Source organism: Ranitomeya imitator, chromosome 4, assembly GCF_032444005.1.
Source record: "Ranitomeya imitator isolate aRanImi1 chromosome 4, aRanImi1.pri, whole genome shotgun sequence".
Taxonomy (NCBI): Eukaryota; Metazoa; Chordata; class Amphibia; order Anura; family Dendrobatidae; genus Ranitomeya; species Ranitomeya imitator.
The window spans coordinates 250,901,052-250,914,877 of NC_091285.1; the positions used below are offsets into that span (position 1 = coordinate 250,901,052).

Sequence of the window (13,826 nt, forward strand, 5' to 3'; positions counted from 1 at the left end):
ATTTTCACGGGTCTGCGTTATAAACTGTAGTGAAACACTTAGGGGTTCAAAGTTCTCACAACACATCTAGATAAGTTCCATGGGAGGTCTAGTTTCTAATATGGGGTCACTTGTGGGGGGTTTGTACTGTTTGGGTACATCAGGGGCTCTGCAAATGCAACGTGACTCCTGCAGACCAATCCATCTAAGTCTGCATTCCAAATGGCGCTCCTTCCCTTCCGAGCTCTGCCATGCGCCCAAACAGTGGTTCCCCCCCACATATGGGGTATCAGCGTACTCAGGACAAATTGGACAACAACTTTTGGGGTCCAATTTATTATGTTACCCTTGTGAAAATACAAAACTGGGGGCTAAAAAATTTTTGCGAAAAAAAAATAAATTTATTTTAACGGCTCTGCGTTATAAACTGTAGTGAAACACTTGGGGGTTCAAAGCTCTCAAAACACATCTAGATAAGTTCCTTAGAGGGTCTAGTTTCCAAAATGGTGTCACTTGTGGGGGTTTTTAATGTTTAGGCACATCAGGGGCTCTCCAAACCAACATGGCGTCCCATCTTAATTCCAGTCAATTTTGCATTGAAAAGTCAAATGGCGCTCCTTCCCTTCCGAGCTCTGCTATGCACCCAAAAAGTGGTTTACCCCCACATATGGGGTATCGTCGCACTCAGGACAAATTGCACAACAACTTTTGTGGTCTAATTTCTTCTCTTACCCTTGGGAAAATAAAAAATTGGGGGCGAAAAGATCATTTTTGTGAAAAAATAAGATTTTTTATTTTTACGGCTCTGCATTATAAACTTCTGTGAAGCACTTGTTGGGTCAAAGTGCTCACCACACATCTAGATAAGTTCCTTAAGGGGTCTACTTTTCAAAATGGTGTCACTTGTGAGGGGTTCCAATGTTTAGGCACATCAGGGGCTCTCCAAACGCAACATGGCGTCCCATCTCAATTCCAGTCAATTTTGCATTGAAAAGTCAAATGGCGCTCCTTTCCTTCCGAGCTCTGCCATGCGCCCAAACAGTGGTTTACCCCCACATATGGGGTATCGTCGCACTCAGGACAAATTGCACAACAACTTTTGTGGTCTAATTTCTTCTCTTACCCTTGGGAAAATAAAAAATTGGTGGCGAAAAGATTATTTTTGTGAAAAAATATGATTTTTTATTTTTACGGCTCTGCATTATAAACTTCTGTGAAGCACTTGTTGGGTCAAAGTGCTCACCACACCTCTAGATAAGTTCCTTAAGGGGTCTACTTTCCAAAATGGTGTCACTTGTGGGGATTTCAATGTTTAGGCACATCAGGGGCTCTCCAAACGCAACATGGCATCCCATCTCAATTCCAGTCAATTTTGCATTGAAAAGTAAAATGGCGCTCCTTCCCTTCCGAGCTCTGCCATACGCCCAAACAATGGTTTACACCCATATACGGGGTATCAGCGTACTCAGGACAAATTGGCCAACAATTTTTGAGGTTCAATTTCTTCTCTTACTCTTGGGAAAATAAAAAATTGGGGGCGAAAAGATCATTTTTGTGAAAAAATATGATTTTTTATTTTTACGGCTCTGCATTATAAACTTCTGTGAAGCAATTGGTGGGTCAAAGTGGTCACCACACATCTAGATAAGTTCCTTAGGGTGTCTACTTTCCAAAATGGTGTCACTTGTGGGGGGTTTCAATGTTTAGGCACATCAGTGGCTCTCCAAACGCAACATGGTGTCCCATCTCAATTCCTGTCAATTTTGCATTTAAAAGTCAAATGGCGCTCCTTCCCTTCCGAGCTCTGCCATGCGCCCAAACAGTGGTTTACCCCCACATATGGGGTATCAGCGTACTCAGTACAGATTGTACAACAATGTTTGGCATCCATTTTATCCTGTTACCCTTGGTAAAATAAAACAAATTGGAGCTGAAATAAATTTTGTGTGAAAAAAAGTTAAATATTCATTTTTATTTAAACATTCCAAAAATTCCTGTGAAACCCCTGAAGGGTTAATAAACTTCTTGAATGTGGTTTTGAGCACCTTGAGGGGTGCAGTTTTTAGAATGGTGTCACACTTGGGTATTTTCTATCATATAGACCCCTCAAAATGACATCAAATGAGATGTGGTCCCTAAAAAAAAATGGTGTTGTAAAAATGAGAAATTGCTGGTCAACTTTGAACCCTTATAACTCCCTAACAAAAAAAAATTTTGGTTCCAAAATTGTGCTGATGTAAAGTAGACATGTGGGAAATGTTACTTATTAAGTATTTTGCGTGACATATCTCTGTGATTTAAGGGCATAAAAATTTAAAGTTGGAAAATTGCGAAATTTTCAAAATTTTCGCCAAATTTCCGTTTTTTTCACAAATAAACGCAAGTTATATCGAATAAATGTTACTACTAAAATGAAGTACAATATGTCACGAGAAAACAATGTCAGAATCGCCAAGATCCGTTGAAGCGTTCCAGAGTTATAACCTCATAAAGGGACAGTGGTCAGAATTGTAAAAATTGGCCCGGTCATTAACGTGCAAACCACCCTCGGGGCTTAAGGGGTTAACAATAATTTGAATAAGCACTTCTGTGTCAGATATAAAAGGCAAATCCACAGGTCTCGACATAAAAGGTGGGTGATGCTCTGTGTAAATTGTAGAGATATAACAAAAGCTTTCATGAAGAGAGCTATAGTTATAGCACGCACCACATAAATCTTCATCCAAAATGTCCAATTATTTACATCTCTCATCATTTTTTGTAATAAATATGTGATAATATGGATTGTGTAACATTGTGAATATTATGTTATATGTAGTACATTGTGATGTTTCTTTTTTTCTCTTATTTGTATTTATTGTCTTTTTTGTATGTCTTGTACCTATATCTGTTTAAATACTGTATTGATTGATTAGTACAGCAGGGAATATAAGCGTTGTCATGCGCGTTCCCAGCATGCTTTAAGAATGTGAAACAGCCGCTATCTACTGCTGCAAATTTGTTTCACGGATATTATATCCTGTATGTACCTTTTGTAAATAAACAGAAATCTTGGATGGAGATCCATGTGGTGAGTGCCATGAACATACCTCTGTTCATGAAGGATTTCAATTTAATACGTTGCACCCCTGATTTGAACATTAAAATGTGCCCCCACAACATTATTTGTCATAAACTGTGCCCCATATAATACTTTTGTTCTACCGCAAGTGTTCAATTGGCCTGTATAGGTTGGGGTTGACTTGTGTGCATTTACTATATTCACGGTGGCTCAGTGGTTAGCACTGCAGCTCTGGGGTCCTAGGTTCAAATCCCACCATGGATAACATCTACAAAGGAGTCTGTATATCTCCCCGTGTTTGTTTGCTCCCAGTATCCCAGTTTCCTCCCACATTCCAAGACATACTGACTGTGAATCTTGATTGTGAGCCCCAGTGGAGATGGTGTCAATAATGTCTGTAAAGCTCTGTGGAATTCATGGTGCTATATAAGGGAGTAAAATAAATACATAAAATAGCAATGGTCATTATTTTTGGACTTCTGTCCATGTTACTCAATGCACTAATTCGCTCTGTGACTGTAGGTCTACTGTATACTTTGTATATACACCTGTAGGATCACATGCATATTCTATTCCTATGTGGACCCAAGTTCATGCCTTCCATATACTATTGATTTTAACCTGTTCTAGAAATCTTATTCAAGTCCATGGCTGGAGTGGAGTTAACCTTGAGGCAAGGCCCCCTCCACTTTTCAGACACACTAGATTGATTGAGAGATGTGCGCATTTTAATGAATCAGGTGTCTCTGACACCATTACGCCATTTCATCAATACCAACATGAACAAAGCCAGTCTTGATGAATTAGGGCCCATGTATCTCAGCTAGTTAGTCCGATGTGGTTCCCAGCCGTCTTCTCACTGACAGATTCCGTTCACTACTTATATGAGGATGAGACATAGCGGTCCACTGTAATATGAAGGGGGGAAGCCACCAGGGACCTGCCTCAGACTACTCATCTGAGATGCATATTTCCCTACTGGCTTGTAAAAAGATGTTTACTCTACTATGTTGCAGCATTTCAGAGTAAAACATAACTGATTTGGGCAGCATGAGTCTGATGACGGGTTCCCTTTTAGGCCGGGGTCACACTTGCGAATGCAATGCGAGAAACTCGCGCATCAATACCCGGCACTGCCGCCGGCGGTTCAGACCGGAGCATTCAGCTGCATAGAAATACATACATAGAAATACATGCAGCCGCATGCTCTGATCCCGAGTGCCGGCGGCAGTGCCAAGTATTGATGCGAGTTTCTCGCATCATACTCGCAAGTGTAAACCCGGCCTTATACTGATACTTTATGTCCTGCATTTACTATTTATTTTTTTGGTGGTTTTAGTGATATGACATGTAGTATGGACATATATAGTATTTAAGGGATGATTAATAGGTATCGTTCTAATTTTGCAATTTATGACCATCTTAGGTATCGTTCTAATATTCTAAATTATGGCCATCTTTACATTTTTGTTGAAAATCCCCTATATTAATATTTTGGAAACTGCATACAGGGAATTTTCCTTAAATTATAACCTTATTTAAAGCAAAGTGAGTTCACAGTGATCTCAATGACATGTAGATGGTGTTCCTGGCTTTATTCTAGTCCTCCTACTGTACATAATGGCAAGTGTCATTCATGGGTTAATAAATATGTGTTTCCTGTGCTTACTTGCAGATTTAGCATTGCAGATTTTACACCAGGATGTGTCTCCTTGTAGAACTTTTGCTGATTACTTCCTTCATTGTATCAGGTAAACAAAATATACAAAGTCCAGAATAAAGAGAAAAAAATGCAATCGCACAGCCGCTATACGCTAGACCCTTACTGCTCCAGGGGCAGAAAAATGCACTATTAAAGCCTTTTGTCAGAAAACAAACTAAACAAAAAAACCGCTAAAAAGATTATACCTTGGTGCTGCTTAAGAAAAACAGATCCAACATGATACATAAGAAGAGACTGAAAGCGCACTCACCGGTATATGAACAATCAAAGCGGTTTATTCACATGAGATCATGCGGTGCAAGGAGGGTATGTGAATACAAAAAAGGATGACAGCTGTTTCGTGCTAGGTGAGCACTTCAACAGATCCAATGGCGAGTGAAGAGAGAGAGGGCCTTATAACTAAGTAGTCTTCCGGTCCCTCCCATTATTCACTTCGTCATAATGAACTTATTAGTCACTATTCGGAGGAAAAAAAAGGGGGGGGGGGGAAAAGTGAAACAGTGAAAAGTTAAAATACAATAAAAACATTAACGGGTAACGAAGAATGTCATTTAGGAAGAAATATACCATAATATAACCAATACACAGGAATTTTTTCCAAAAAAAGGAATTTTTTACAAAAAAAACATGAATCTTATGCAAAAAAACATGAATTTTTTACAAAAAAACAGACATGTCAACTTTATCATTGAACCCTATTGGTCCAGAAGCAGGACAACTCATGTTGTTTATATCTTATATTGCCCTTGTAGTTTTTTCTATATCGGGAAAACAATTCGCCCAATGTTTGTTCGATTCAGGGAACATCTCAATTCATTGCGCACAGGTAAGGGGGTCCCCCGCTTGATAAAACATATGAACGAACAACATGGAGGGGATGCAAAATTGCTTCGATTCGCGGGGATAGAGAAAACTGCCCTACCGCAGGACGGCGGTAATTTAGATCGTATGCTTCTGCGTAATGAAGCAAAGTGGATATTAAGAGCTATTGCTTCTGGACCAATAGGGTTCAATGATAAAGTTGACATGTCTGTTTTTTTGTAAAAAATTCATGTTTTTTTGCATAAGATTCATGTTTTTTTTTGTAAAAAATTCCTTTTTTTGGAAAAAAAATTCCTTTTTTTGTAAAAAATTCCTGTGTATTGGTTATCATATTATGGTATATTTCTTCCTAAATGACATTCTTCGTTACCCGTTAATGTTTTTATTGTATTTTAACTTTTCACTGTTTCACTTTTTCCCCCCCCCCCCTTTTTTTTCCTCCGAATAGTGACTAATAAGTTCATTATGACGAAGTGAATAATGGGAGGGACCGGAAGACTACTTAGTTATAAGGCCCTCTCTCTCTTCACTCGCCATTGGATCTGTTGAAGTGCTCACCTAGCACGAAACAGCTGTCATCCTTTTTTGTATTCACATACCCTCCTTGCACCGCATGATCTCATGTGAATAAACCGCTTTGATTGTTCATATATTGGTGAGTGCGCTTTCAGTCTCTTCTTATGTATCATGTTGGATCTGTTTTTCTTAAGCAGCACCAAGGTATAATCTTTTTAGCGTTTTTTTTGTTTAGTTTGTTTTCTGACAAAAGGCTTTAATAGTGCATTTTTCTGCCCCTGGAGCAGTAAGGGTCTAGCGTATAGCGGCTGTGCGATTGCATTTTTTTCTCTTTATTCTGGACTTTGGATTTTTCTCATAGCTTTCAGCACGCCGTGTTTGGATTCCTATATATAGCTCAGGTGTGCAGAGGTTCCTTGTAACCTATTTAGCACTATGGAAATGGATACTACAGCCTTGTCAAACAGACTTTTAGCAGGGAGGGAAAATGTGAATACATTTTTTTTCGGAGTGTGAAACAAAAGAAGATATATTATCATTAAGTACTAAAACCTTGGAGTATAAACTGTTCAATACCGCAGAGAGGGAAGTAAACCTCTTTTGGACAAATAACTCTCTACAGTCATATATTGAATGCGGAAGAGTGCCACGCGGTCTAAGAATGCAGAAAGAAATGTCTCAGTTTAAAGACATCGAGAGTTTTAGAAAGGAATGGGAGAAAATCCTTTTGAAATGCTCACAGGATCTTTTGCAATTGGTTTTAAAACAAAATGTGATAAACTATGAAACCACGAAATTAGAACTGAATAAAACTATGGACGAATTGAAAACAAGATTATCGGAATCACAATGGTCTGCAGTAAATAAAAAATTGGATACGAAATTGATTTTGCTACAAAATGAGATAAAGCAAAGGAAAAAGGATAAGTTTATCCGAGACAAGAACGACTTTGAAAGCGGCAAAATATTTACTTGGAATAAAAATATTCAATTCCAGAAAAATTATAAGAAAAAAAGTTCTTCCAAAAAAAGTTATAGCTGGAGAAAAAATCAAAATAAAAAAGACTATCTTACCACTGACTCTGAATCTAGCGCTGGAGAAGACGCAGAAGTAAGATCAGAACCATCAACCTCGGCTATTAATCGTTTTTCAGATACAGTGTCCCTCCCTTTAGAAGAAGGACACGGCGTGGAGGAAAAAGAAGGGGTGAAAGGCAACGAACGGAAGAGGAAACAAGTCTCGTGGAGACCGCAGTAGCAGAGAGTGACAGGAATTTAATCGTAAATTTAACGGACTTCCCTTTGAATGAGGCACACGTGTCAGCCCTGTCCAAGGGCTTAAATTATTGCCTCCCTGAGGAGTTTGACATAGTGGACTTCAAGATAGATTTGTATAAGGCTGTAAGAAAAGTTCATCTATATAAAACGTTTACACAGAGAGCAGGTATTATTAATAAAAATCAGAATGAGAGTGAGAAAAAAATATTTCCTGCAGAACAACCTTGTAAAATGGGCCCTTTGGGTTTTTCACTATCGATGGATCCCTCTGAAAATGTACAACGAGAAGCGGAGTTATTAGTTAGTATTACCAGTGATTTATCACCTAATACAAGTACACTTCCAACAAGGCCTTTTAGAAAAGGGGTTAAATCCACATATGTTCCTCAGGTTTCCCCGGGAAATCTAATTGATGCCTTCGAGGCCCAAGTGGTCAAAGATGTGGAAGCAATCTTGTATAACAAAATCGGTAAAAATTTAAAACCAGCAGAATTAGAAGCCATAAAAGATATACAAAAACGCCCGGATATTATAGTACGCAAAGCAGATAAAGGTGGTAACACTGTTCTCCTTCAAAAAGAACTGTATATTAAAGAAGCCCTGAAACAGCTTTCAGATAGAAGAACCTATGAAAAATTAAAAGGAGATCCCACCTTTAAAATTCAGAACTCACTGCGGTCTCTCCTGAGGGTCTTTGTGGAGAATGGTACCTTGTCAAAATCACAAGTGGAAAAACTTTTTCCGGAATTTCCTAGAAAACCGCATTGGTACCATTTACCTAAAATCCACAAATCTCTAGAGGAACCACCAGGTCGTCCTATTGTTTCCGGGGTGGGTTCAATAACGGAACCCTTGTCGGCTTATATGGATTGGCTTTTGCGACCCTTGTTGTGCGATACACCGGCATATATAAGGGACACTAAGCATTTTTTAAAAACTCTACGAGGCTTTGACTGGCAAGAGGGTTTTTCTTTAGCATCGATAGACGTGGAAAGCCTTTACACCCGCATCCCACAAGATGCGGGTGTGGAGGCGATCCAAGAAATCTTGAATAGTACCCCTACGGACCCCAATACCATCTCATTTATTAAAAAAGGTTTGACTTTTGTCTTGAAAAATAACACTTTCCAATTCGATAATACCTGGTACAGACAGGTGGAGGGCACTGCCATGGGTACACCAGTCTCTTGTACCCTGGCTAACCTCTTCCTGTCTGTATTTGAAGAGAGGTATATATATTCTGAGAAAAATCCATATCTCAAGTACATAAAATTTTATGTGAGATTTGTGGACGACATGTTCGTGGTGTGGGACGGCGACCGGGCTTCATTCACACAGTTTGTGGAGTACCTGGCGCTTTCTAACACCATGAACATGCAGTTCACTCACCAGTTTGGAGGCACAGAATTAACATTTTTGGATGTGACCCTAAAAGTAATTGATGGTAATTTGCACACAGAGGTATATCGTAAACCTTCTTCTTGTAATTCTCTGCTGCATTATAATAGTGCCCACCCAATGTATGTGAAGAAAGCATTACCTTACAGCCAGTTCCTCCGCGTAAAAAGAATAAACAGTAATGTTGCGAGTTTTCAAAGACAATCCCAAGAATTATATGGAAGGTTCAGTAATAGGGGGTATCCCCAATCTGTCTTGAACTCAGCGTTGGAACGAGCAGAAACAGAGATCATAACAGAACAAACATCTAAAAATGATAGAAAATTTGTTTTCTGCTTTAAATATGGTCCTATGGACGCACAAATTAGAACAGCAATTCGAAAAAATTGGCAAATTCTTTGCCAAGATCCAGCGTTGAAGGATATGACAGAGAAGGGTCCCCTTTTTTCCTGCCGCCGCAGTAAAAATATAGGGGATTTAATAGTCCAAAATCGGGTAACTTCATCTCATAACAATTGGCTCCGAGATACTGCACCCAAAGGGAATTTCCGTTGTGGGCATTGTAATTATTGCAATCAACATCAAACAGGAACTAATTTAAAAATTGGCCCAATAATGCATACAGTACGTGATTTCATCTCTTGTAGGACAACTCATGTGGTTTATATCTTATATTACCCTTGTAGTTTTTTCTATATCGGGAAAACAATTCGCCCAATGTTTGTTCGATTCAGGGAACATCTCAATTCATTGCGCACAGGTAAGGGGGTCCCCCGCTTGATAAAACATATGAACGAACAACATGGAGGGGATGCAAAATTGCTTCGATTCGCGGGGATAGAGAAAACTGCCCTACCGCAGGACGGCGGTAATTTAGATCGTATGCTTCTGCGTAATGAAGCAAAGTGGATATTAAGAGCTAATGCTTCTGGACCAATAGGGTTCAATGATAAAGTTGACATGTCTGTTTTTTTGTAAAAAATTCATGTTTTTTTGCATAAGATTCATGTTTTTTTTGTAAAAAATTCCTTTTTTTGGAAAAAAAATTCCTTTTTTTGTAAAAAATTCCTGTGTATTGGTTATCATATTATGGTATATTTCTTCCTAAATGACATTCTTCGTTACCCGTTAATGTTTTTATTGTATTTTAACTTTTCACTGTTTCACTTTTCCCCCCCCCCCTTTTTTTTCCCTCCGAATAGTGACTAATAAGTTCATTATGACGAAGTGAATAATGGGAGGGACCGGAAGACTACTTAGTTATAAGGCCCTCTCTCTCTTCACTCGCCATTGGATCTGTTGAAGTGCTCACCTAGCACGAAACAGCTGTCATCCTTTTTTGTATTCACATACCCTCCTTGCACCGCATGATCTCATGTGAATAAACCGCTTTGATTGTTCATATACCGGTGAGTGCGCTTTCAGTCTCTTCTTATGTATCAAAATATACAAAGTTTTTGTTTCTTTTTAACCCTTTAGAGCAGGCATGTCAAACACGCGTCCCACGGGCCGCATACGGCCCTTTACAGGCATATCTGCGGCCCGCACAAAAGTCTCAAACTTTGTCTCTAAACACAAAGTTTGAGACTTTTGTGCGGGCCACAGATGCTCAAAACTTCACGATCAGCACTTCCGGCTCTTCATTCATTGGCCGATATCCCTGCATATGACCTGCTTACGTGATCAGCAGCCGACCAACTAGCTCCGTGTCAATCCATGATGTGTGTACTTTGGTCGGCTGCTGATCACGTAAGCAGGTCATATGCAGGGATATGGGCCAATGAATGACGACCCGGAAGTGCTGATCGTGAGTTTTGTACATCTGCAGCTCGCGTGGCTGCCGATCACCGTCCTAAGTCAGGAAGGCTGAGAGTGACTGTGACCGAGGAAGAAGGGACCCACTGCCGCACAGGCAAAGTCCAAGTAAGTGAGTGGCCCTCCTGTATGTAACGGTACCATTAACCCCTTCCCGACCTTTGACGCCACGTAGGCGTCATGAAAGTCGGTGCCAATCCGACCCATGACGCCTATGTGGCGTCATGGAAAGATCGCGTCCCTGCAGATCGGGTGAAAGGGTTAAATCCAATTTCACCCGATCTGCAGGGACAGGGGGAGTGGTAGTACAGCCCAGGGGGGTGGCTTGACCCCCCCCCCCCCCCGTGGCTACGATCGCTCTGATTGGCAGTTTCACTTTCAACAGCCAATCAGAGCGATTTGTAATTACCTATTATAACTGGTGAAATATTACAATCCAGCCATGGCCGATGCTGCAATATCATCGGCCATGGCTGGAAACACTGATGTGCCCCCCCACCCCACCGATCGCCCCCCCAAGCCACCGATCAGTCCTGCACACTGCCCCGCTCCCCTCCGTCCTGTGCTTTGCTCCCCCCGTGCTCTTGTCCGCTCCCCCCGTGCTCCAATCCCACCCCCCCTGCTCCGATCCAACCCCCCTGCACTCCGATCCACCCCCCCGTGCTCCGATCCACCCCCCCGTGCTCTGATCCACCCCCCCATGCTCCAGTCCACCCCCCTGCGCTCCGATTCACCACCCCATGCTCCGATCCACCCCCCCATGCTCCCCCCCACCCCATCATACTTACCGATCCTACCGGGGTCCGTCCGTCTTCTTCATGGGCGCCGCCATCTTCCAAAATGGCGGGCGCATGCGCAGTGCGCCCGCCGATTCTGCCGGCCGGCAGATTCGTTCCAAAGTGCATTTTGATCACTGAGATATAACCTATCACAGTGATCAAAATAAAAAAAATAGTAAATGACCCCCCCCTTCTTTGTCACCTCTATAGATAGGGACATTAATAAAATAAAGAATTTTTTTTTTTCCACTAAGGTTGGGGTTAGGGTTAGGGTTTTGATATGTGCACATGTATTCTGGTCCTCTGCGGATTTTTCCGCAGCGGATTTGATAAATCCGCAGTGCTAAACCGCTGCGGATTTATGTTGGATTTTGAAAAAAATGATAGCAAATAAATGTTTAGTTTTTAATTGCTGTATTTTTGTTGAATATATTAGTTGCTGTTGCGCACTGCAAATATATGTTGCTGTTACATATTACTACTTCATATCTTGTTTTCATTGACTGCTGTTAAAATACGTGTGTGACATTAGCTGCTGTGTGCGGCCCTCGCAACAACCTCTTGTTACTCATGTGGCCCTCGGGGTACCCTGAGTTTGACATGCCTGCTTTAGAGGGAGTCTTTCACCCCAAAACTCAACTCAATCCACTTATATAGCTATATAGGAGACTTATTACATCTGAAAATCATATAGAGATTTCACTGTACATCATGGTGCAGGAACCAGTTCCTTATCCAGACATATATTTTAATCATGAGTTGTTATCTGGTGAAATGAAAATTGCTTTATTCATAAGACTAGAATTACGTTTTTACTTATTAATATACAGTAGTTAGAAAATAAGTTACATATTGAATTGTGGGATACCACAAAAGAAGAGGAAGTGAAGGAGAAAAAATTATTTAAAAGGTAATAAATTTATTGAAACAATATGTTAATATGTTAAAAGTAGTACAAAAAACATTAACATGGGGGAGGAGAAAGGAAGGGGGGGGGGGTTTAAACCACCAGACTAGAGAAAACGGATCTGCACTATACCATGGAGGGTTAAAAAGGTAAACCCAATAGGAGTAAGATGGTAATAATGATATAGAAAAAAGGAAAAGGCGATCTAGGTACACAGAATAAAATTATATAAACATCCACATGGAGCAAAACGTGATCCCCAAATGCATAAAAAATATCCTATTAATGGGTTAATATGCAGGCACAGGGTAAGTACATGTCTATCCAAAAGTACAAGGCAAGAAAAAGACCAGCTAATGTACTAGTGAGTACACCCACCGTGAGGTGCCTATGTGGAAGAGCTGCCAAAAGAAGGATTTTATGCAAGGGAATGGATTACCTGTGGTGCAGAGCACGTGCAATGGTATCTAGCGCTGAGGGTAAAGGTACCTTCACACTCAGCAACTTTACAATGAGAACGACAACGATCCGTGACGTTGCAGCGTCCTGGATAGCGATCTCGTTGTGTTTGACATGCAGCAGCGATCTGGATCCCGCTGTGATATCACTGGTCGGAGCTAGAAGTCCGGAACTTTATTTGGTCGTCAGATCAGCGTGTATCATTGTGTTTGACAGCAAAAGCAATGATGCCTGCAATGATTTACATGGAGCTAACGACCTGTGACGACCTGTGAGAATGATAAGTGAGTAACCCTTACGTCACTGGATCGCTCCTGCATCGTTCTGGAGCTACTGTGTTTGACATCTCTACAGAGACCTAAACAGCGACGCTCCAGCGATCTGCTCGTTGTCTATATCGCTGCAGCGTTGCTGAGTGTGAAGGTACCTTAAGGTGCAGATGCGGTTCCCATGCGCCCATGTTGTGGCTTTTTGAAGGACAAATTTTAGATACACTTAGGCTATGTGCACAAGTTGCGGATTGGGGTGCAGAATTTTCTGCACAAAATCTGCATATCCTGGCAGAAAACGCAGGTGCAGATTTGATGTGTTTTTTATGCGGATTTTGTGCAGATTTCATGCGTTTTTTACCCCTGCGGATTTCTATAATGGAAGGGTGCAGAAACGCTGCAGGTCCGCACAAAGAAGTGACATGCTCCTTCTTTTGATCCGCAGCGTTTTCCGTGCGTAATTTTCCGCACCATTAGCACAGTACTTTTTTTTCCTATTGATTTACATTGTACTGTAAATCACTTTGTGGATCTGCAGCATTTCTGCGTGGAAAAAATCCGCAGTAAGTCCGCATCATGTGCACATAGCCTAATACCTGAACAATAGCATGATATAAAGTATATCCCAAGTAAAGACTTGAGTAAATATGTTAAAATATTACCACATTTATTGTTAGAAATTACAGATTATATATGTAGCTTGGCTACATATGGATGGAGAATGTTATTTTTTGCGAATTTGGATGTAACACAACTGTGTAATTTCAACATAAACACAAAATAGACTTATGGTACCGTCACATTTAGCGACGCTGCAGTG

General features: G+C 40.7%; 1 protein-coding gene across 3 annotated transcripts in view; it reads left to right on the top strand.

The window, feature by feature from the left end:
* The window catches only part of LOC138675888 (V-set domain-containing T-cell activation inhibitor 1-like), a 139,308-nt gene that overhangs the window by 11,581 nt on the left and 113,901 nt on the right, over positions 1-13,826 (top strand). For all 3 annotated transcript variants that reach the window (XR_011320726.1, XM_069764493.1, XM_069764495.1), the window contains exon 2: positions 4,716-4,791. Coding sequence is in view for 2 of the 3 variants with exons in the window: in XM_069764493.1 (XP_069620594.1) it covers positions 4,743-4,791 (49 nt within the window). In the remaining variant the exon portion in view is untranslated. The remainder of the gene's footprint in view (positions 1-4,715; positions 4,792-13,826) is intronic.